The sequence below is a fragment of the Protopterus annectens genome, chromosome 12.part0 (assembly GCF_019279795.1).
Source record: "Protopterus annectens isolate FY-2018-M chromosome 12.part0, PAN1.0, whole genome shotgun sequence".
Classification (NCBI taxonomy): domain Eukaryota; kingdom Metazoa; phylum Chordata; order Ceratodontiformes; family Protopteridae; genus Protopterus; species Protopterus annectens.
In genome coordinates this window covers 271,274,218-271,297,737 of record NC_056746.1, presented here as the reverse complement: position 1 = coordinate 271,297,737, position 23,520 = coordinate 271,274,218, and the positions used below count along the sequence as shown (strand labels likewise).

The 23,520-nt window shown below is 42.6% G+C and overlaps 1 protein-coding gene across 2 annotated transcripts in view; it reads right to left on the bottom strand.

The window, feature by feature from the left end:
* Positions 1-23,520, bottom strand: part of DNAJA3 (DnaJ heat shock protein family (Hsp40) member A3) — a 911,667-nt gene that overhangs the window by 190,772 nt on the left and 697,375 nt on the right. For both annotated transcript variants that reach the window (XM_044089330.1, XM_044089331.1), the window contains exon 10: positions 7,710-7,807. In XM_044089330.1, the coding sequence (XP_043945265.1) occupies positions 7,710-7,807 (98 nt within the window). The remainder of the gene's footprint in view (positions 1-7,709; positions 7,808-23,520) is intronic.

The following is a 23,520-nucleotide window of genomic DNA, read 5'->3' as shown; positions in this document are numbered from 1 at the left end:
CCTCTTGGAAGGGGGGGGGGTGACTACCCCTGATTAGAGTAATTAAATCTTTAGCCATTTTGATCATTTGTTTTTTTAGACATAGAGGCCTGAACATGTGGCCTGGACATCGGTTTTGTAGACATAGATAGAGATTTAAGCCTTAGCACTGAAGCTGGAGTCGGTTTAATATGCAAATCTGTAGGCCTGAAAACACCCTCAGAAGCCTGTGCTTGCTCAGTGGCTCCGGACCTATCCAAGGTAGAGACATTCGTGGGTTCCATATGTGAAGCATGTCGCAGCACACCGAACTCCGAATGGGTCTCAGTAGAGGCCTGCGAATCAGAAGTAGCGGGCATCAGGGGCTAAGAAAGTGCCTTATTGAGTACCAGCGAACTGGCGACTGGCTTAGGAGAAGCGTCATCGGCAGTTTTGGACCTCAATGGCCTGTCTCTTTTTCTTTGCGTTTTAGTCCGAGTACGAGTCTTTTATCCAGGTAAGGCCCAATATCATGCACCCTGGTATAAATTCAAGCCTTTCACACAATAAATACTACAAAGATTCAAAAGCAGAATATCTGCATCCCTAAGTGGGGCATGCACAGCCATCACAACCATCTTACTTGTACTGAATTTAAGCAGATCACTAACCACTGGCTAGGGAAGGAGAGTTAAAGCAGCAAGTCTTCACCATAGCAGAGGTACTGCAAGCCTCTATGAATATATCTGACAGGGACAGTGGTTCTTTGTCTTCAAGAAGGAACATATGGATAAGCAGACTTGCTGAGTGATCTAGGAAGCTGGTGCCAAAGTCCAAAAAAAAAAAGAATGACTTGGCTGATTACAGTTTATTATTAGGGGACATAGTGCCACCCTGCCCTTTTTACCTTGTCAACCCTCAAAAAACTGCATTACTCTGATACTGCTAACTTGAGTCCTTACCCAAGATCATCCTACCATTTGCCCTTATAGGGCTTTCTCCAAGACACTTCTGGGTTGTCAGTCTAGAAGTTTCTGACCCACTTCATAAATATGCAGTAAACTCTGCATGCTGTACAGATTTAGTAACCGTGGAGCTTTTCTTCACAGGTCTCAGATGAAAAGGGGTGTGTCATAGCCCAGTCGGACTTTCCCAGTAAATAAATGCTAATAAATTCCATATTTCCTATAGCTATTTTATTAACACTTAAATATGGTTTAATTTCTGAACAACTGAATAACTTTAATCTGTTGGATTCTAGTGTTTCTTGCTAATTTTAAGGAAGAATTTGTTTTCACAAAGAAGGGGTAGTTATGTTTAAATTCCATAAATTCGCTTAAATGCTATAAACTCTATGCATGGAAGAATAAAATAGGATGCTTACAATGTCAATTCCTGTTAAGTTTTGCATATTTCATTTTAGATAGTGTAAATTTCATCATGTAGTTTTTTCATACCACAGTCTACTCCTGTGTAGACATTTCACATAAATACAAGAATTTCTTTTGGGTTTAATATGATAATCCTGTTATGCAGTCTTTGCTTTTCTAACTTGAGACATTTATCCAGGAGAAGGCACCTGATTAGTGGTGCAAATATATGCAAGATGCCCATTTTTTGATGATTTTGAGAATTTAATAATTATTGGTTCAGATATTACTCTAAATTAGTGATTTGTATATGCAGTTTTGTTCACATGCTTTTGACATGACAATGAAGGACAGTTTGGGTCAGCAGTGTTACTTCACATAGAATACTACTTTATTTGATTAGGTAGGGAAGAAACAATAATGGTGTGTTTTCTATTTACGTCTGCGTTGTTTTACTTCCAAGGTGAACAAACTCCCTGATGTGGCAACACTACAAGTGCAGCTAAGTCACACTAGTGATCATAGAAGTTGCATACATACCCTTAGTAAAAAAGAGTGAATTAAGTGCTGCTACAGTGAACACAGTCAAAAAATTTATTTTACAGTGCTGAACGATGGTGCAGTTCCAGGTTTCTATTTTCAAAAGAGAATTCAGCATTTCACAGACACAGCAAATCAGCATCTCATAAAATCACCCAGTGTCAGCTTGTGCTAAGTAAGCAATGCATGCCCATAAGAAAATACTGGAGAACTCCACAGTCCACTAAGTAATGTAAAAACAAATCATACCAGACATGAACATGTATTGACACCAAGAGAAGGATGGGGTAAACCAACTGAACACCGCTCCTGAAAGACTACAACACAGTTTTACAAGCATTCCAAAGAGATGCTGATATCAACTGTCCACCAACATCACAATCACCACAATTTGACAATATTACTGATCATGTGCTACAAGTCTTCAGTACTATATCCATTTCTGTACAACATGTTATCTAACAAGACTAAAGAGGATCATAGATATCACCTTTACTGAAAGGATCAAACTACTTTACTACGTTCAAGTACATTACCAGTGAAAGGAAGGTGAGAGACAGGACAACAGCTGTCAAGATTACCAGGATCTAATGAACAGTTTCTAAAAGTACAATTGTGTTAGAAGCTTATCAAAACAGTAGTAGATGTTCAAGTGTCACTCTTGTAATCATCCTTGCAGCTGAGGCTTCCTCCGTGGAAGGTCTGGCTATCAGAGTTGTGGCTCCCCTACATCTCTTGGCCAGACAAAAGTCAGTGTCTCAGGATGTTAGCACATTCCCTACATAAACCTGACCTCCATCTTTGCTAGCTTTAGCTCTCTCTTGTCCCTACAACAGTCAATAGGCATCCAATTAACAATTGGACCTAATACTTTAAATGGCTAACCCACCGTCTGGGTGCTGGGCTGTGCAAGCAGAAGACCCTGTGAAACCCAACCCCTTCCAGGAGAACCTGAGGAAGCTAGAGGCCTCTAACATGGGGGAGGTGACACAGAAAATTCACCCTAGCTCTTGGATGTCCAAAGAAATGGAAAGGACATGTGGGACGTTTGGAGGGAAACTTGAATGCAACAGTGATCATACTCTGATATTTACTATTATACTGACTTCCTAATACAAGTTTGCAGTGTTCATTATATTAATAACTGCTGCAGTTATCCTTACACCTGGGAAAAATCCCAGAGCTAAATGATACCAACGGAGGAGGATTACTGTCTAGGGGCAGGGTACACGATATCCTGCAGAATGGTTGTGACATACCTTGCCCTCTTCTTAGACATGTTCAACTGATGGTGTTCAGAAGTGTGAATAGAGCATTGCATGAGTAATAAGCCTGGCTGCATATTCCTCTGAAGAAGGCTATGGATGCTGCAGTGCCCTTAGTGGAGTGTGATCTTATGGGCTCTTTGAAAAAACATTTTTTTTTAGCCATGACAGGAACAGCAGAATAAAATGCATAAACAGCAGTGTCCCACTTTCTTTACTGCAGAGGAGGTAAAAAGCTGATCAGTACATCTTACTGAGTTAATCTTGTCCAGGTAATATCCTAGTTGTCCATGAACATCCAAGGATGCGGAATTTTTTTCCTCTTTGTTGTAGTGGTTTGGAAAGACTAACTGTACACAGCGGTTCAGGGAAACCTCTATCACTATCACCACCACTGGTACAAAAGAAAGTGCTTGTACAAAAATTTATATATTTTTTCTGGAAGATCAAAGACGACTCTTTATACATATGGGCTTGCATCTCTGAAATCCTTCTGCCTGAGCTTACAAGCAACATTGTCTTCCAGGTCAGAAACTTGAGAGAATCTGAAGCCACTGCCTCAAACGGAGTTTGGACAAGCTTTACTATAGCAAAAATGAGGTCCCACTGACAGACTATTTCCTTCTTAGGAGCCCAGAAATGTAACACTGTCTTTAGAAAGTGTCTGACTTACAATCTAGATAATGGGGGGGGGGGGTGCACACAGGAATGCATGCATAAACAACTGACAGATGTAACATCACAAAGCCATATGACAGTCAAAATATGAACAGCTCCATCAGATACTGCTAGATCAAACATACTAGCTGAGAAAGGGCACAGGTTACTTTGAAACCAGAGGAAAAGGCTTCCATTCAGCCAAGCAAGACTTCTGAGTATTGGATTCCTGGCTTTCCTCATGATGTTAAGCATGTCCTCTAACAAAAAGTACCTAGGGTCAAATCAGACAAGTTGTCGAAAGGAGTGATGCTAGAATGGGATGTATCAAGCATCCCTACAGGTGAGGCAGGGGTTCCATATACTGAGTCAGGTTGCAATTTTTGTCCCTGGTCAGTTCCATTAGTAAGGAGAACACAGTGCTATCTGGGCTAGAAGGGAGCCATCAGAATCATTTTTGGCTTCTTCCTTATCTTCAGTACCAACACTGGGATTAAGGGGATGGAGGGAAAGCATAGAGAAATATTTTCCCAGTTCAGGGAAAATGCTTCTATTTCTCAAGCTTCCCTTTGAGGTGCTTGGGTGCAAAACATTCTTGGCTGTATGCTGAGGCAGGCAGGTCTACTTCTGCAACACCCCATTTGTGGTCTAGCTGCAAAAAAATGTTCCTGTCCCACATTCATTTATAGGGGTTTGTCTCAGACCTGCACAAACAGTCTGCTCAAATATTCTGTTGGGCAGAATGCAGGACGCTCTCACCAGATGTCCAAATCTCATTCCCACCTGCAGGATTACATCCAACAGTTTCACCGCCAGTCTGCGTAAAATAACCAAGTGCATGCTGACTTCTTATGTACCATATAATGATGGTATTATCTTTGAAGAGATGAAGAACTCCCAGCTTCCATATAGGTTTTGTTGCAGTTACAGCAGAGATTAAATGCTATCATCTCATTTGCAGTGATGTGCTTCCTTCTCAATTTGTTTTCTCTTTGGCCCTGGACTTAAAAGGTCGCCAGTAGGGGTCTTTCTTTGAGCTGCTCAAACAGTCTGCCTGAATGTTCTGCTGGAATGGAAAACAGGATGCCTAAGGTGTACTCCTGCCTGCAAGGCTACCTCACATACTTTCACTGTCAGTCTATACAAGATAAAAGAATGCATGCCTCCTTACTTGTTACCACAATTACAGTGGTGAGATAAAGAAGCCCTAGCTTACATAAAATGTTTTACTGTGGTTATAGCCAAAGATAAACAAGTTTTGTACTTATCATAATGCTAGATTAGTGCCATCTTTTTCTGTCCATCTCAACCTGTCAGTATTTCAGATCTGACTGGATCCTACAACAGCTTCACAAAGTCTTCAGCTCCAAAGCTTCTCCTCTTCTCCTATAATGCCCTACTTGCAAACTCTCTTCAGATAGAGTATGTCTTACAAAAATAGATAGCTAACAGACAAAAGGACTTTCAAACAATGAATATACAAAGAGACCACAGGGTCCCAAATCAAGTTCCGACAAGTCTGCAAGGTCCAACAGGAGCTGCAACCAACAATGACAATATAGATGGGTGATGGAGAGAAGGGCAACTAAGACAGAAAAAAAGACAACATAACTTTCGTAGCTGCGGTTGTCTTTTCTATCTCAACCTGTGGGAGAGAATCCCCAGCCATAAAATTTAATAAAATTGGGTGGTATCAAGAGAGAACATTACGCAACACGGTCAAGTCAAATGAAGATCTAGTCCTGGAATGAATATCTAGCTTCTAACGGGAGACAAAGGTATGAGAACTAGACTTTCTAGCTGCTGCACAAATCTCATCTATAGAAACATGGCTTAAAAAGGCTGTAGGAGTAGCAACTGCCCTAGTCAAATGAGCCTTAGGTTTGGAGGGAAGGGACATGCCTTTGATGAATGGACAAAAAAATACAGTCGGACAAGCCATCTGGACAGGGTCAATTTAGTTATTGGTCTCACAAGTTTATCAACAGAAAATGACAAATAAGTGATCAGATTTCCTGAGATGTTTAGTTCTATTCAAATAAAATCTCATCTGGCAGTGAGCATCTAAGCAGTGAGGCATCTACTTTCCTTAGTTACTGAAATTAAAAAAGAAAACTGGGAGCTGAACAGATGGATTCAAATTAGACTTCAAGGCCACCTTGGAAAGAAATGGACTGGGATGCAAGGCAACTCTGTCTTTGCAGAGCACTAGACAGGGAGGTACACAAGGGAAGAGGGGAAGTTCTAACATCTTCAGGCCAAGGTAACTGCAACCAAAAAGAATGTTTTCCAAAGAGCTTTAAAATCAGTAGTGGCTGAAAGTCCAAAGGGAGCTTTCATCAAGGCCTGCAGCACAAGAGGAAGATCCCAAGGAGGAACTGGACCCCTCACCAGATCTCCAAGTAAAATGGTGCTTTTCAAAAAGGCTTTAGAAATTCTCAAAGAAGCTAAGGGAAGCTGACCCTAGCCAACATGGAAATTAGATAAAGCCATCAAGTGAACCTTAACAGGGCACTGTTTGGGAAGAAGTCAGACTTTGGCAAGAATAAAATATGCTACTAGCTGGAAGGAGTCTGGTACAAGTTAGAGAAGCAAACACAGGTGGCCACAATGAAAGCATCCTCAGAGGCTGAGAAGAAGGGGTTGGACTGGCTGGATAAAGTTGTAGCTGATGGGAAGGAAGAGATGAAATGCACTATTGAAGATGCAATCTGATGATCAATACTGCAAAACCCAACCTACCCACACAGCCAGAAATAAGCAAGTGATGGGTGGAGGGGGTGGTGCAGGACACTGACAACTGTTGAAGGTGCCGAGGACTCCAACTACAGTGGCTGGCAGTGGTAACTCTGAGAAGGCCAAGGTCACACCAGCATCTCCTACATGGTAATATTTCCCCAAGAGATCTTGTACTTTTCTCCTCCCTTGTAACTTTTTAGGACAAAAGGTAATTGAAGATCTGCATCTTGTGTCAGCTAGCTGTTGAGGAACAACTAGTGAAGATATGATTTGGTCAAGACAAACTGTATGATTAAGAATGCTTACCTGCTGTAGGACCCCCCCTCCCCCAAGAAACACTTGTTATACAAAGCCAACAAGTTATTTGAAGTGGAAAAAAATGGGGAGGGGGCTACAGTCTAGACGAGTTGAATTTTCAGGGAATGTGGATAAGCTCTATTCATACTGAGCAAAAAAACATGATTCATGACAGAGTCCAGATTAAGCGGCTTCAGATACAGCAAAGGAGGGTGGTCTCAGAATGTCAAAGGAAAACAATTCCACCAAGCTGAATCCTGAGAGGACTGCTCCTACCGGAGTGTGTCAAAATCAGAGCAGCACTTCAACGCAACAAATAATCAAGTCAGGATGCCCCCCGAAGGGATTCAAAATGCTGTATGCAATAAAAAAATATATGTAAAGCAAAACTGGCTAAATGCTAATACAAGCTAACTGCAAAACAATGCAAAAACAAAACACAAAAAGTAGGTTTACTGCAGTATCATTTTCCAATGCAGAACATTGCACTTTTTTTCTGTTCCCAAAAAGCTAGCCACACAGTTAAAACAATTAACTGTACATCAGCTTCCATAAGTCAAGCAGACACATCATTAGTGCTAAGAAATACACAAACCACTGAAACACTGTACAAACTCAGAAATGCACTCACCAATATCTTCACTGTGCCCTAGACTTACACTAAATAACTTCTCTAATGAAATACTTGGGACTTAATCGCAGTTCACAAAATACAATGATTTGCACAGTAAAACACATTTCCCAACTACAATATTAAGCTAAAGAAACATTTAAATGAACACACATTCAAGTCTATAAGGCCCACTTCCAAACACTGCACTTCTCTAAATTTCATGCTATGCTTCCAAACACTGCACTTCTCTAAATTTCATGCTATGCTTACCAGCAGTTGTGTTGGTAACTCCATTTACTGTTCCTTCAACATCAGCCTCATCCTCCGCATAACTTTGTATTAATGATCTCTGTCTTGCAGTTATCCTCCTGTACAGACAAAAGAATCACTTAAGATCCACGATTTACTAAAAAATTCATATTCAAATATGTCTGAAAATGTTACAAGCCCTGTTGCTCTTACTACTGGCACTACTTGGCTGTCTATGTCACAGTTCCTGTTTACGCACATATTGTTTCTGGTGTTTGATAACTGTCTCAGTACACAGGACACTACAGCCACTAGGTATTGCTCTTTTAATAATCAGTGCTACTTTTGTCCTTTCATCAACTACAATACTAGATTTTCTTGCTTCTATTTTGACATGCTGGAGGGATAGGTTCCTGACCCAAAGACTCCCCATACTCTGCAATAGACTGCCCATACATGTCAAGCAGAGCGCCTCCTTGGCCCTCTTCAAAAGAAACCTTGATGATTGGATGGGAGATAGAAAATTCACCCCGGGGATCGTGTCAGTCGCCCTGCTAGACAGGGGTCCAGGGAAGTAAATATTGTGGGAAGAAATATCCAGGGAATTGTTATGGCTAGGCTTGTATAGGCCCTAGGGCAGATAGCCTAGTACCAACCTATGACTGTTGGTAGTGGATGATCCCATGTGATCAGTGCTACTTCATTTTCAGTAATTCTTTGTGGTTCAGGTTTCCAATGCTTCTCAGCTCAGTCCCTCACAACTTCACATGCATCAATCCTGCCATTGTAACTTTCAGTGCACGTACATTTACCCATAAGTTTCTTACCACCGGCAACAAGATGCAAGTTATGTAGTATAAGCTAGAAAAAGCAGCACATCTGTCATTATGTATGTATGTATCTCACACTTCTCTGTAGATTTTTTAGTGTGTGCACAGTCTACTATGTTCAGCTGCAATTAGCCTTTCAATATTTGTTTAAATTTTAGGGTACTTTTCAGGGAGAAATACACAGATAATACACAGTAGACATACAGACCTTAATACAAAATCTGCCCTAACTGTACAACACGTCTCATTTGTAATGTTTAATAAATATATGCCCATTATTGTTACAGATTCAAGTATATCATTAGTCAAAGCACTATTAAATATGCATAAAAACGGTAGTAATCCTTGTGGAGTGTGCAATCACTATCATTCATGAACTTTTGCTAGATTAGTAATAGAAAAAATTATACAGTTAAGCTAGTTTCATGGATGATATCACAGTAAGTGTAAACAAAAAGGGTCTTTCTCATGTTTTATTTCCTCCTAAATATCTCAAGTGCTCTGGTCAGTACATACCTAAAGTAGTTAGTAGATGCTGCCTTTAACAAAGTGGTAGAGACTAGCTCAGAAGAACCTATGAAGCCTACATTAATCATAAGGTACTACTGTCCAAGAACTTACCATAACATTAGATGTCCGACTGATAACTGCTGCAATATTCCAAACTGTTGGGTTATTTTGACAGATAACCTGGATATCTGTCTGGGTGCCAAAGCCAAAACCTTTCACAGAGCCATATATTCAACATATGACCTAAGACCGTGGATATAAGGGTACATAAGTGGACATATGAGTGTAAATCCTCAAGACCATCTCCAAGCCAGTAAGCCTGAAGAGGCCTGAGAGATTAATCTAGTCAGCTAAGAGGGGACAGGAAGAAAGACAGTGATACCTCTTGGCCCATGAGGAAGAAAGGGAGAAACATCAGAAGGCGAAGTACGGAGGGAAGGAACACTGCAACAGTGATCAGTAGGTTATCTACTGTCATAAATTCTTACACAACTGCACTATGTCTTTCCTTGGATCACTATTGCAGTACTCCAAACTGCTGAGTGATTTCCAGAGCTTAACTTATTCATTCCGGAGAAGCTCAGAAAAAGCTGCCTGCTTAATTCCATCATAGGAAGAACAGTGCAGCCTGAGCTCATTTTCAGAAAATCCATTTGTAATACCATACAGAAAACAAATGTTCATAACTCTACATTTTTAGTCTAGCTCTTATTGTTAAACACAAAAGTTGTTCAGCAGACACTGACCTTTCCAACAGTGTAAATGTTGATGGTGTGTATCAAAGTCATTATTAAATATCTGGCAAGGAATGTTGATATTGTGCATATTTTTACCTTTTTTGGAAAAGCAAAGCACAATATCTTGGTCACTGTACCATGCAGACCCATACGATTTGTATCTAATTTGTTAGTATGAATGTCAGCTTTAATATTATACCTTAACCATTACTGTGTGATGCTCCTTTATGGAGATATTCACAGAATTACGATTAATATATTTCTCATAATTGATAAACAAAGCATAATATCTCATCACCTGTAACAGACAGAGCCTACATATCAGTGTAGAAGTTGTGTCTTAATGTCAGCTTCAAAATGATGCATCATTTGTGTCATCACCATGCTCCCTTGCAAAGATATGGGCATAATAATGAGAAGTATTGGAAATGCATAATTTTCATAATCCTACAAGACTAAAACTGTGATCTCTGTACATGTGTACAGTGCACAGACACAGTTCTTTTACCATGTTGTAAGGAGTAACACTGTCTTCAAAATGAGGTATTACTTGGCACACTGACATGCTCCCTTACAAAGTTATTTACCAAAATATGAAAAAAATCAATTTCCATAACCTAACTCCAAAACAAACTTTGATATCTGCACATGTGTACAACATACAGGCAAAATTCTTTTACCATGTTGGAACCAGCAATACTGTCTTCAAAATGAGGTATTACTTAGCACATTCAGATTCTCCCTTGCAAAGTTATTTACCAAAATATGAAAAAAAATCATAATTTCCATAACCTAAGTCCAAAACAAACTGATATCAGTACATGTGTACAACATACATGCACAGTTCTTTTACCATGTTGGAACTATCAATACTGTCTTTAAAATGAGGTATTACTTAGCACATTGACATGCACCCTTGCAAAGTTATTTACCAAATTATGAAAAAATCATAATTTCCGTAACCTAAATCCTAAACAAACATTGATATCTGTACATGTGTACAACATACAGACAGTTCTTTTACCATGTTGGAACTATTAATACTGTCTTCAAAATGAGGTATTACTTAGCACATTGACATCCTTCCTTGCAAAGTTATTTACCAAAATATGACAAAAATTCATAATTTCCATAACATAAGCCCAAAACAAACTGATGTATGTACATGTGTACAGCGCAAGGTCACATTTCTTTTACCACGTTGTAAGGACTAATACTGTCTTCAAAATGAGGTATTACTTAGCACATTGACATCTTTCCTTAGCCAAGTCATTCACTAAAATAAGAAAAAGTATCATAATTTTCATAACCTTAGTCCTAAAAACTGTGACATCTGTACATGTGTACAGCAGACACCGTTCTTTTTTCATGCTGTAAGGACCAACACTGTCTTCAAAATGAGGTAATGAATTGGCACAATTACATGCTCCCTAGCAGTTATTTATCAAAATATGAAAAAAAAATCATAATTTCCATAACCTGATTCCTAAACAAACTGTGATATCTGTACATGTTTACAGCAAGCTGACCCAGTTGTTTTACCAAGTTGTACGTACTGATGCTGTCTTCAAAATGAGCTATTACTTAGCATGTTGACATCTTTCCTTACCAAAGTCATTCAGTAAAATAAGAAAAAATAAATAATTTTCAATAACCCTAGTCCTAAAAAACTGTGATATCTGTACAAGTGTGCAGCATACCAGACACAGTTCTTTTACCATGTTGCAAGTACTGATACTGTCTTCAAAATGAGGTATTACTAGCATGTTGACAACTTCCCTAGCAAACTTATTTACCAAAATATGAAAAAATATAACTTTCACTCTCCTGAAACTGTTGTTCTTTCTCAGTATCTTCACTAGCTCCTTACCACAGTTATTTGCCATACTCAGAAAAATATAATTTTACACAACACAATTCATAAGCAAACGCTTATTTGTACCCGTGCACAGCATACAGATAGTTCTTTTACAATCTGAAAATGAAGTGTTATTCAGTAAGTGTACAAGTTCCCTAGCACGTCTTTTCCTGTGTTGTAAGTAGTGACAACGGTGTTCATAAATATAACAAAGTTTTACTTACCATACTGGTCCTACTTGATCATGGGTATTTTCCATTCTTCTCACAAGCTGCATGTTACCAATTTATCATGCATAGCTCTCCTCACGCCATTGTGGAGGTCAGTCAAGAACAACACAATACCCTCCTCAGTTAGGGGAACGCCATCCCTTCTGAAAAGGTGAACATCTTCTGCAGTGATACTGTCATAGCAGATTGGAGATCCACTGACCCTGTGCATCAAGCCATGCATGAACCCATTCTGTAAACATCTGGCCTTGTGTGCTGCCCGTTCACTGTTTGCTGTTTTCTATATCTGGCGAGGAATTAATCTCTCTCTGAAGAGGAACCTTACTAGCCTTGGTGCATTAGGGCTTGGACAGTAACTACCAAGAGGGCACATGTAAACAGAAAAAGCAGGGTAAGGACCACCACTCCACTAACATGCCGAGGACAGGCATGGGCCTTCAGCTTGTGGACGTAGGCATTACTCTTTTGGTGCATTATTTGCAAAGATGATGCGGAGGTACATACCCAACAACCTGAAAACCAACAGCTCACACACACAATCAGATTTGTAGCAGACACATATCACTATAAACATACACATTTTTGGCATAGCCAAGTAATGTAATGTTTCTTGCCCTGACCTGCATACATTTACTGTACCAGAGAGGAGGGAGATTGGATGGAGAGCCACAAAAAGGGCACATGAGAAAAGAGAAAGACATAACAAAACTCTTTCTTTTTGCAGGTGGCCTTTCTGGAAGGGACTGATAGTATCAGAGTGGCACCCTTGCACCCATGCATATCCAGGAAAGCAGCACAATGGGACTGAGCTGAAGAGTTTCCAAGTTCCCCACTGACATCCAGGATGATCCTAAGATTCATGGTGCCTAGGCATGTTGCCCACTGATGCACACACCATCATGATGTTATATGCCTGCACAGAGGCAGTTGAAAAGCAACACAGCAGAAAGTGCAGTTGTGTACACTTACCATAAATGTAGATGTTCGAGTGTATTCACTGTTGCAGTCATCACACTTGGGTTATCTGCCTGCAGGTAGCCCTCAGTCGGCCCGAATACCAGAGACTTATTATTTTCTGCATTGGATGCTGTCGCTCCAGGACTGACGTCAGGTTGTCAGAGGTATAAAAACAGGCAGCCAATGCCATTACATCAGTTTTTCTTGCCCAAATGTCAGGAGCCCCCCAAACAGGGAGCTAAGCTATGGTGAGGAAAACACCACGAGTAAAAAGTAAATACCAATACCAATACCCCAGAAGGAGTGAGTAAGAGCCATATAGAGGGGAGAGAGAAAACCAGGGGGCTGGAGGGAAGGAAACCAGGACTGCAACAGTGAATACACTTGAACATCTACATTTATGGTAAGTGTACACAACTGTACTATGTTCTTCATGTTTCACTGTTGCAGTCATCACACTTGAGTGGATTCCCAAAGCTGAAGAAGGGTGGAGGCAGTCAAGAAGGGTGGAGGCAGTCAAAAAGAGATAGGGCTGGCTAGTATGCCTTGCAGGACTGCTGTAGCAAAACCTGCCCTGGATTTGAAAAGGATAGGCAGGTGGTAATGCTTGGTGAAGGTGGGTACAGAAAGTACAGTTGTGTACACTTACCATAAATGTAGATGTTCGAGTGTATATCACTGTTGCAGTCATCACATTTGGGTTATCTGCCTGCAGGTAACCCTCAGCCGGCCTGAATACCAGAGTCTTTGGATTTCTGCGTCGAATGCGGTCACTTCTTCCATGACGTCAGGGGTATAAAACATGCAGCTAATGCCATAACATCAGTTTTTCTTGCCCCAGATGTCAGGTGCCCCCACAATAGGAAGTAATTATATGGTTATGGAACAACCCCAGCAAAAAGCAAATACACATTACATAATATATGCCAAACAAGAAGGAAAGGTAGAGCCAAGAGAAATCAGGGGGCTGGAGGGAGGATAATCAGGACTGCAACAGTGAATACACTCTAACATCTAAATTTATGGTAAGTGCACACAACTGTACTATGTTATTCGTGTTTCACTGTTGCAGTCATCACATTTGGGTTGATTCCGAAAGCTAAGGAAGGGTGGAGGCAGTTAAAGAGCATTATGGCTAGCAGTCAGGCCATGTAAGACTGCTGAGGCAAATCTAGCTCTGGATTTAGAAAATATAGGCAGGTAGTAATGCTTGGTGAAAGTATGTACAGAGCTCCAGGTAGCAGCTTCCAGGATGTCTCTGGTAAGGACTCCTCTGAGAAATGCTGTAGAGGTAGATGCAAGCCCTGGTGGAATGAGATCCTATCCCTTGTGGGGTATGTTTTCCATGGTGCTTGTAGCAGAAATGGAAGCAATGGGCTATCTATTTGGAAATGGTTTGCTTTGAAATGGCCTTCCCCTCTGCCCCTGCAGCAAAGCTAACAAGCAGCTGGTCAGATTTTCTGAGACGCTTAGTTCTTCCCAGATATTATCTAAGCTGTCTGTGCACGTCTAGAGAATGCAGTATCCTTTCCCCCTTATTTTGAGGACTAGGGAAAAAAGTAGGCAAATGAACAGACTGGTGTAGAGCAACACTAGACACCACCTTGGGCATAAAGGATGGATTAGTCCTGAGGGAAGCCCTGTCCACATGGAAGATAATGAAGGGGTCCCACTGCCATGAGGGCCTGCAGTTCAGACACACTTCTTGCTGAAGTGATGGCTAGACGTAAGGCTGTTTTCCAAGAAAGGAATTTCAACTCTGCTGTAGCAGCTGGTTCAAAGGGGGGAAGAGTGAGTTTTTCCAATACAAAATTAAAATCCCAGGCTGGATTGGGAGCTCTCCTGGGGGGGGGGGGGGCTTAAATTTTTGGCACTTCTAAGGAATTGTTTTAGCAGGAGATTAGAGAAGAGGGGTGGCTCAGTATTGTAATGTGCTGAAATGGCAGAGGCATGAATCTTAACTGAAGAGAAGGATAGGCCCTTGTGGAGCACTTCTGTTAAATAATCTAGAATATGAGGTAAGCCCATCCCCTGAGCCTGGCTCCAGGAACAGTATCTTTTCCACTTTTCTGAATAGGATTTTCTAGTATTAGGCCTCCTTGCCTCAAGAATGACATCCAGCACCTGCTTACTGAGGGTTGCTAGAAGTGAGCTCAGGGAATTAGCCAGGCTGCAAGGTTCAGGGTTTGAAGCAGAGGGTGCAGAATCTGACCTGCCTGCTGGGACAGCAGGGAAGGTGTCTGAGGCAGGTGCCATAATTGCAGCACTGTCGGACTGCGCAAAAGGGGGTACCAGTGCTGGCGTGGCCAGTCTAGGGCAATCAGGATTGTCCCTGGCTTGTTCTGTTTGATCTTTAGTAGAACCTTCGAGAGGAGAGGCAGAGGGGAAAAGGCATAAATTGAAAGGCTTTCCCACATAAAGGACTGTACATTCACTTTCCAAACTTGACTGTGGGGAGTTCTGGTGCAGAATTTGTTCAATTGGTGGTTCTGAGGGGGAGGCAAACAGGTCTATCTCTGGAGTCCCCCCATTTGTTCCTCAAGAGCTTGAATATTTTGGGTTCCAGTTTCCATTCGTGTGGGTCCATGAGATTCCTGCTTAAGTAGTCTGTCAGTGAATTTAGTTTGCCTGGCAGGAGCTGAGCTTGCAGGTTCACTTAGTAGCTCAAGGCCGTGTTCCACAGAACCATGGCTAGTCTGCAGAGTGGGTAGGAATGGGTTCCCCCTGCTTGTTTATGCACCACATAACTGTGGTGTTGTCCGTCTTTACCAATAGTTGTCCTGGAAGAATAAGGTCTTTGAAGGCTGTCAGAGCATTCTGTACAGCTAACATTTCTTTTTGATTGATATGCAGGTGCATCTGTTTTGGGTTCCATTTGCCCTGAATGCACTGCCCTGCCATGTGAGCCCCCCCATGCATAGTCTGATGCGTCTGTTGTTAGGGTTCGGGTGGATGGGGGTAGAGTGAAAGGGAGTCTCTTGTTGTGGTAGCAGACCTCTGCCCACCAAAGGAACTCTGCCCTTAGACAAGGAATGATAGGAATCATTATTTCCAGGTCCTGAGAATGTTGACACCATAGACTTTTTCCTCATATGCAGTCTTGCATATGGAGTTAACAGAATGCAAGAGGCCATGGACCCGAGGGCTTGCAGGATTTTCCTTGCAGATAGCTGGGTTTTTGTGGCCAGTAGTTTGAAGTAGGTTGTCAGATAAACTTGTTTCTCCGGCGTGAGGAATGCCATCTGGGAAGTTGTGTTCAAGCTTGCTCCCAGGAATACAATCTGTTGGCAGGGTACTAGGTGTGATTTCTTCTCGTTGATGGTGTACCCCAGTGAGGTTCGAAGTCTCTCTACAAATGCCAGGTGTTGTAATATCAAGTCCTGACTTTCTGCCTGAATCAAACAATTGTCCAAGTATGGGTAAATCTGAATATTTCTCTGCCTGCAAAATGCAATGGCTGGAGCTAGGCACTTTGGCTTATCTACTGCGCCCAGGGTATTCACAAAGGGAAGTGCAGAAAACTGACAGTGCATGGAGCCCGCCCTGAAACGTAGGTATTGTCTGCAGGATTCCCTTATTGGGATGTTAAGGTAAGCTTCTTTTAAGTCTAGGGTTGCCAGCCAGGCATCCTTGGCTAGCATAGGAAGAAGCTGTTGAAGAGTTAGCATGTTGAATTTTGGAACCACCAGATAGGTGTTGAGAATAGACAGGTCCAGGATAGGACACCAGGAGCTTTCTTTTCTGGGAACCAGGAACAGTCTTGAATAAAAACCTTGTGTCCCCTTTGTTCTGCTGGGACAGGTTGGATAGCCCTGATACTGAGAAGAGAAAGCACTTGTTTTTGGGCCACCGCCCACTGATTTGGGGGGAGGTCTGGCCATCCACTTGGGGTTGGGAATGAGTGGAAGTGGAATATATATCCTAGGGACACTATGTTTAAAACCCATTTGTCCTGGGTAATGAGCTCCCAGTTTTTTGCATGCAGGGCGAGCTTTCCTCCTAAAGGAGCAAGTAGTTGAGCAGAGCTTGGAAGAGTTAAGGTTAAGTGATTGTGCCGTTTTTCCATAGGGGGAGGCTTGCTACTCCCTGCTTTGGAAGTGGGAGCCCCCCACTGCTTAGATCTGTGCATAGCCTGAGACTGAATTCTTGATGGCCTGCTGCGCCTGGGTTTGGACTGAGAAGGCCTGGAAGGGACTGGAAAAGACCAGTTCTTTGAAGGCCAATGCCTACCGAATCTAGGAGGCTGTACTTGTAAAAAAATCTTAAACAGTTTGCATAGATTTAGCTTTTTCCTCCATCCTTTCGAGGACTTCTGCTTTGCTGCCAAAAAGGCGGTCTTGTTTTAAGGGTGCATCCAGTAATTTAGCTTTAACGTGATCTGGCAAGTTTTGTTCCTTAAGCCAAGCATGCCTTCTCAGTACAGATCCAGTGACAGCAGCCCTGCAAGATGCTTCTAAAGCATCAAAACCACATTGCAAAGTAAGTTTACCAACTTGTTCAGCAGAATGCATTAACTCTTGCAAATCTTTGTGTTCAGCACAGTCAGGAATAAACATCATTTTCTGTTTTAGTAGTCCCATAATATGCTGCTGATACTTTAACATATGAAACTGGCAATTTAAAACCCTAATGGCTAAAGTAGCAGAAGCGTATAACTTCTTATCCCGTCTGTCTAAAGCTTTAGAGTCCCTATCAGAAGAGGTAGGATTTTTGGCAGTAGTAGCCTTAATACCTTTTGGTCCTTGGGAATTGGTCTCTGGATCCGCAGTAGGATTCTTGAGGAGTTTGAGAGAGTCAGGTACTCTGTAGTACCTGTCAGGCTTCCTGGGAGTTGGAGGCAAAGTGTCTGGGGTAAGGCTGGATTCCAAGAAAACATCATCTACAATCTCCAGAACAGGAGGGATAGCTAGAGGCCTGTGTTGAGGCAGGAGTAAAAATTCCCCAAGTCTCTTTTTGGATTCAGAATAGTCCTGGCTTTCCCAGCGGAAATGTTCTCTAAGGGTATGCAAGGTTTCTCCAAAAGAAAAATCTTCTGGAGGGGAAGCAGAGGGAATAGAATCTTCTGCATCAGAATCCTCATAAGTAGATAAGGATAAATCCTGGTAGTCAGAAGGAACAGAGATATCTGATTCCTGATCAGAAGAATCAGAAAGAAAATCAGTTCTAGGTCTCAGAGGGGGAATGCTGGCTTCCCCTAATTAAGGTAATAAGGTCTTCAGCCATTCTAATCATTTGTTTTTGAGGCATATGGGCCTGAGAATGCGGTTTGGTCATCTGTTTTCTAGGCAAAGTGCAAGCTTTAGGCCTAAGGAATTTGGTATTCTTAGCTTGAAACAAAGTTGTTGGTTTAATATGAAAATCGGTAGGCCTGAATTCACCCTCAGAAGCCAGTGCCTGCACAGCGGTTCCAGACCCATCCAAAGTAGAGACATCCGCAGGTTCCATAGTTGAAGCATCTTGCGGCATACCGGACTCCGAATGGGTCTCAGCAGAGGCCTGCGAATTTGTAGTAGTGGGTTATCAGGGGCTGTGAAAGCACCTCACTGAGTACCGGAGGACTGACGACTAGCTTAACAAAAGCGTCGTCGGCAGTTTTGGACCTATGCAGTCTGTCTCTGTCTTTATCCTTACGTTTTTTTCAGAAGATCGGTAGTCGGATAGCTTAACGAAGCCATTTCGGAGTACGGAGAACAAAAGTTTTGGCTACAAAAATAGCACAATGAATAGTTTGGGCGTTGAACAAGGCACAAAACAGACAGCGAGGGACGTTGTGGTCTGGTATTAAACAGGTGATGCAGTAAGAATGAAAATCTCTATGAGGTATTTGCTTTCCACAGGCAAGGCAATTGTTAATTTTTTCTGACATCGGTTAGAACAAGAAAAAGGGATCCCCAATGGGGTACTTATCTTTTAGAAGACTTCAGGTCTGAAACTCGAAAATGAAAATTTCAGGAGTTGGCCGACTGGCACTTGTGAACTGCTTCTGCTTCGGGCACCGCACAGCAAGAAAGACTGATGTAATGGCGTCAGCTGCATGTTTTATACCCCTGACGACTGGACATCATGGAAGAAGCGACATCATCTGATGCAGAAATCCGAAGACTCTGGTATTCAGGCCGGCTGAGGGCTACCTGCAGGCAAATAACCGAAATGTGATGACTGCAACAGTGAAACACGAAAAACATCTCCAGGTAGCAGCTTCCAGGATGTCCCTGGTAGGGAGTCCCCTGAGAAATGCTGTAGAGGTAGATGTTGCCCTAGTGGAATGTGTTCTGATCCCCTGAGGGGTTGGTTTCCCATGGTGCTTGTAGAAGAACGGATGCAGTGTGCTATCCATTTGGAAATAGTTTGTTTTGAAATGGCCTTGCCCTCTGCCTCTGTTGCAAAGCTGATTAGTAACTGGTCAGATTTTCTGAAGGGCTTGGTCCTATCAAGGTAGAATCTGAGCTGTCTATATGTCCAAGGAGGGCAGGATCCTTTCCCCTTTATTTTGAGGATTAGGGAAGAAGGTTGGCAAATGAATGGATTGGTTGACAGCCACACTGGACACCACTTTAGGCATAAAGGAAGGGTTAGTTCTGACGGAAACCTTGTCAGCAAGGAAAATAATGAAGGGTTCCACAGCCATCAGTGCTTGTAGCTCAGACACTCTTCTAGCTGAAGTGAGGGCTAGAAGCAAGGCTGTTTTCCAAGAGAGGAATTTTAACTCTGCTGGCACAGCAGGTTTGAAGGGGGGAAGAGTGAGCTTTTCCAGTACAAAGTTAAGGTCCCAAGCAGGGGTGGGTGCTCTCATTGGTGGCCTTAAGTTGTTAGCCCCTTTCAGGAACTGTTTGATAATAGGGTGCGAGAAGAGAGGTGGCTCAGTATTGTAATGAGCAGAAATGGCCGAGGCATGTCCTTGGTCTGTCCTGTTTTATCTTGAATAATACTCTTGAGAGAAGGGGCAGAGGGGGAAAGGCATAGATTGAGAGATTGACCCACTGAAAAGATAGGGCATCCACTTTCCAGGCCCTGCTGTGAGGATTCCTGCTGCAGAATTTGCTGAGCTGGTGGTTGTAGGGGAAGGCAAAGAGATCCACCTCTGGGGTCCCCCATTTCTGAATCAGGAAGTTGAAGGTGCTGTTCCAATTGCCACTCGTGTGAGTCTAGGAGATTTCTGCTTAAGTTGTCTGCCAATGAGTTTTGTTTGCCTGGCAGGAATTGAGCTTGAAGATAGACTTGAATGTCCAAGGCCGTGTTCCACAGGACCACTGTTAACCTGCAGAGTGGGTAAGAATGGGTTTCCCCCTGCTTGTTGATGTACCACATAACTGTGGTGTTGTCTGTTTTTATTAGCAGTTGTCCTGGAAAGAGTAGGGATCTGAAAGCTGTCAGGACATTCTGTACAGCTAGCATCTTTTTTTGGTTGATGTGCAGATGAATTTGACTTGGGCTTCAGTGGCACTGAATACATTTGGCGTCGATGTGTGCCCCCCAGGCATAGTCTGATGCATCTGTGGTTAGGGTCTGGGCGGCGTGAGGTTGAGTAAATGGCAGTTCCTTACTGTGGTTGCATGCTTCTGCCACCAAAGGAACTAGGGTATGATAGGAATGACTGTTTCAAGGTCCTGAGAATGTTGGCACCAAAGACTTTTTAAGTACCATTGAAGTTTCCTCATATGCTTGCATATGGAATTAGCAGTATACATGATGCCATGAACCCTAGGGCTTGCAGTATTTTTCTTGCAGATAGCTGGGTTCTGGTGGCCATTTGTTTGAAGTAGTCTGTCAGACAGACTTGTTTTTCTGAAGTGAGGAATGCCATCTGGGAAGTTGTGTCCAAGCTTGCTCCTAGGAATACAATCTTTTGACTGGGCACCAGTTTTGATTTCTATTCGTTGATGGTGTACCCCAAGGAAGTGAAAATGTTTTCCACAAATGTCAGGTGCTGCAGCAGCAATTCCTGACTGTCCACCTGAATCAGGCAGTAGTCCAAGTACAGGTAAATTTGGATATTTCTCTGCCTGCAGCATGCAATGGCTGGAGCCAGGCATTTTGTGAATACTCAAGGCGCAGTAGATAAGCCAAAGGGAAGTTCAGAGAACTGATAATGCATAGATTCTGCCCTGAAACATAGATACTTCCTGCATGACTCCCTTATGGGGATGTGCAGATAGGCTTCTTTTTAGTCTAGGGTGACTAACCAGGCATCCTTGGCTAGCATAGGAAGAAGCTGTTGCAGGGTAAGCATTTTGAATTTTGGTACCACCAGGAAGGTGTTGAGAATTGAAAGATTCAGGATTGGGCGCCAAGAGCCCTCTTTCCTGGGTACCAGGAAGAGTCTGGAGTAGAATCCTTGACCCCTCTGTTCTACTGGAACCAGTTGAATAGCTCTGATATTGAGCAGGGAAAGTACTTGGGTTTGAGCCTCTGCCCACTGGTTTGGAGGAAGGTCTGGAAACCCGCTTTGGGATGGCAGTGAATGGAAATAAAATTTGTACCACTGGGATACACTGTTGAAGACCCACCAGTCCTGAGTGATGGACAGCCAGTTTTTTGCATGAAGGGCAAGTTTTCCTCCTAGGGGCACAAGCAATTGGGCAGGACTGGGGAGTGGAGTAAAGAAGTCATTGTGAGCTTTTTCAGTAAGGAGGTGGCTTACCACTCCCTGCTTTAGGGGTGGGGGCACTCCATTGCTTAGATCTCTGCATACCCTGAGACTGTAGTCTGGGTGGTCTGTTTCCCTTGGGTCTGGTTTGAGAAAGCCTGGGGGGGGGGCTGGAAAGGACCAGTGTTTGGAAGGGCAATGCCTAGTAAATCTAGGGGGTTGCACTTGTAAGAATTCTTTAACAGTCTGCACAGACTTAGCTTTTTCTTCCATATTTTTTCACAACCTCTTCTGCTTTGGTGCCAAACAAACCGTCCTTATTCAAAGGAGCATCTAGTAACTCTGATTTGACATGGTCTGGCAAGGTCTGCTCTTCAGCCAAGCATGTCTTCGCAGAACAGAGCCAGTGACTGCTGCCCGGCAAGATGCTTGGCTTGCAGAGTACATAAGCTCCTGCAGTTCTTTATTTTCTGCACAGTCTGAAAAGGTTGCCACTTTTTGTCTAACAAGTTCCATATGTTGCTAGTAGCATGTGAAAAGTACAGTTGTGTACACTTACCATAAATGTAGATGTTCGAGTGTATTCACTGTTGCAGTCATTACATTTGGGTAATCTGCTGGCAGGTTGCCCTCAGTCGGCCTGATTAAGAAAGTCTTGGGTCCTGCATCTGTTGCTGTCCCTTCTTCCATGACGTCAGGTGTATAAAACATGCAGCCGACACCATTACATCAGTTTTTCTTGCCCCAGATGTCAGGTGTCCCCAAATGGGGAGCCAAATATTTAAGTAATTAAAAACACAAAAATATATATTTTATATATATATCCAAACTAAAGCAAATACACCAAAAAGGCTTTTAAGCATAGTAAAGGAAAGTATAAGTATAGAAAGAGAAAAACAGGGGGCTGGAGGGTGGGTAACCAGGACTGCAACAGTGAATACACTTGAACATCTACATTTATGATAAGTGTACACAACTGTACTATGTTCTTCGTGTTTCACTGTTGCAGTCATTACATTTGGGTAGAATCCCAAAGCTATGGTTGGGAGGATGGATTTATACAGCATTAGGAGCAGCTATAAGGCCCTGTAGGACAGCAGTGGCAAAGTCAGCTCTGGATTTAGAGAAGAGAGGTAAATGGTAATGTTTGGTGAACGTATGAACTGAGCTCCAGGTAGCAGCTTCTAGAATGTCTCTGGGTAGGAACCCCCCTGAGAAAGGCTGCAGAAGTAGCTGCAGCCCTGGTGGAATGAGATCTGACCCCCTTGGGGATAGGTTTACCAAGGTGCATATAGCAGAAACGAATACAATGGCTTATCCATTTGGAAATAGTCTGCTTTGAAATAGCCTTTCCCTCTGCCCCTGCAACAAATACCACCAACAGTTGGTCAGATTTTCTTAGAGATTTTGTCCTGTTTAAGTAAAATCTAAGTTGTCTGTGTACATCCAATGAATACAGAATCCACTCACCCTTGTTCTGTGGATTGGGAAAGAAAGTTGGCAGATGAATGGTCTGATTAAGAGCCACAATGGATACCACCTTAGGCATGAAAGATGGATTGGTCCTGAGAGACGTCCTGTCCGGATGAAAAATAATTAAAGGCTCCACTGCCATAAGAGCCTGCAATTCAGAAATCCTTCCAGCTGAAGTGACTGCTAAAAGGGAAAGCTGTTTTCCAGGAGAGAAATTTTAGGTCTGCAGCAGCAGCTGGCTCAAAAGGAGGGAGAGTGAGTTTTTCCAAAACAAAATTGAGGTCCTATGCAGGGGTAGACACTCTCCTGGAAGGTCTTAAGTTTTTGGCCCCTTTGAGATACTGCTTTAGCAGAGGATGAGAGAAGAGGGGAGGTTCTGTGTTGTAATGAGCTGAAATGCCAGAGGCATGGAATTTTATGGAAGAAAAAGATAAGCCCTTGTGAAGCATCTCAGTCAAGTATTGCAGAATCTGAGGAATAGTGGGCACTGCTGTGCTTATTCCTTGTGACTGGTTCCAGGCAAAGAATCTCTTCCATTTGTCAGCGTAAGACTTTCTAGTACAAGGCCTTCTAGCCTCCAAAATGACATCTATCTCAGGTTTGCTGAGGGATGCCAAGGGTGAAATTAGATGATTAGCCACGCTGCAAGA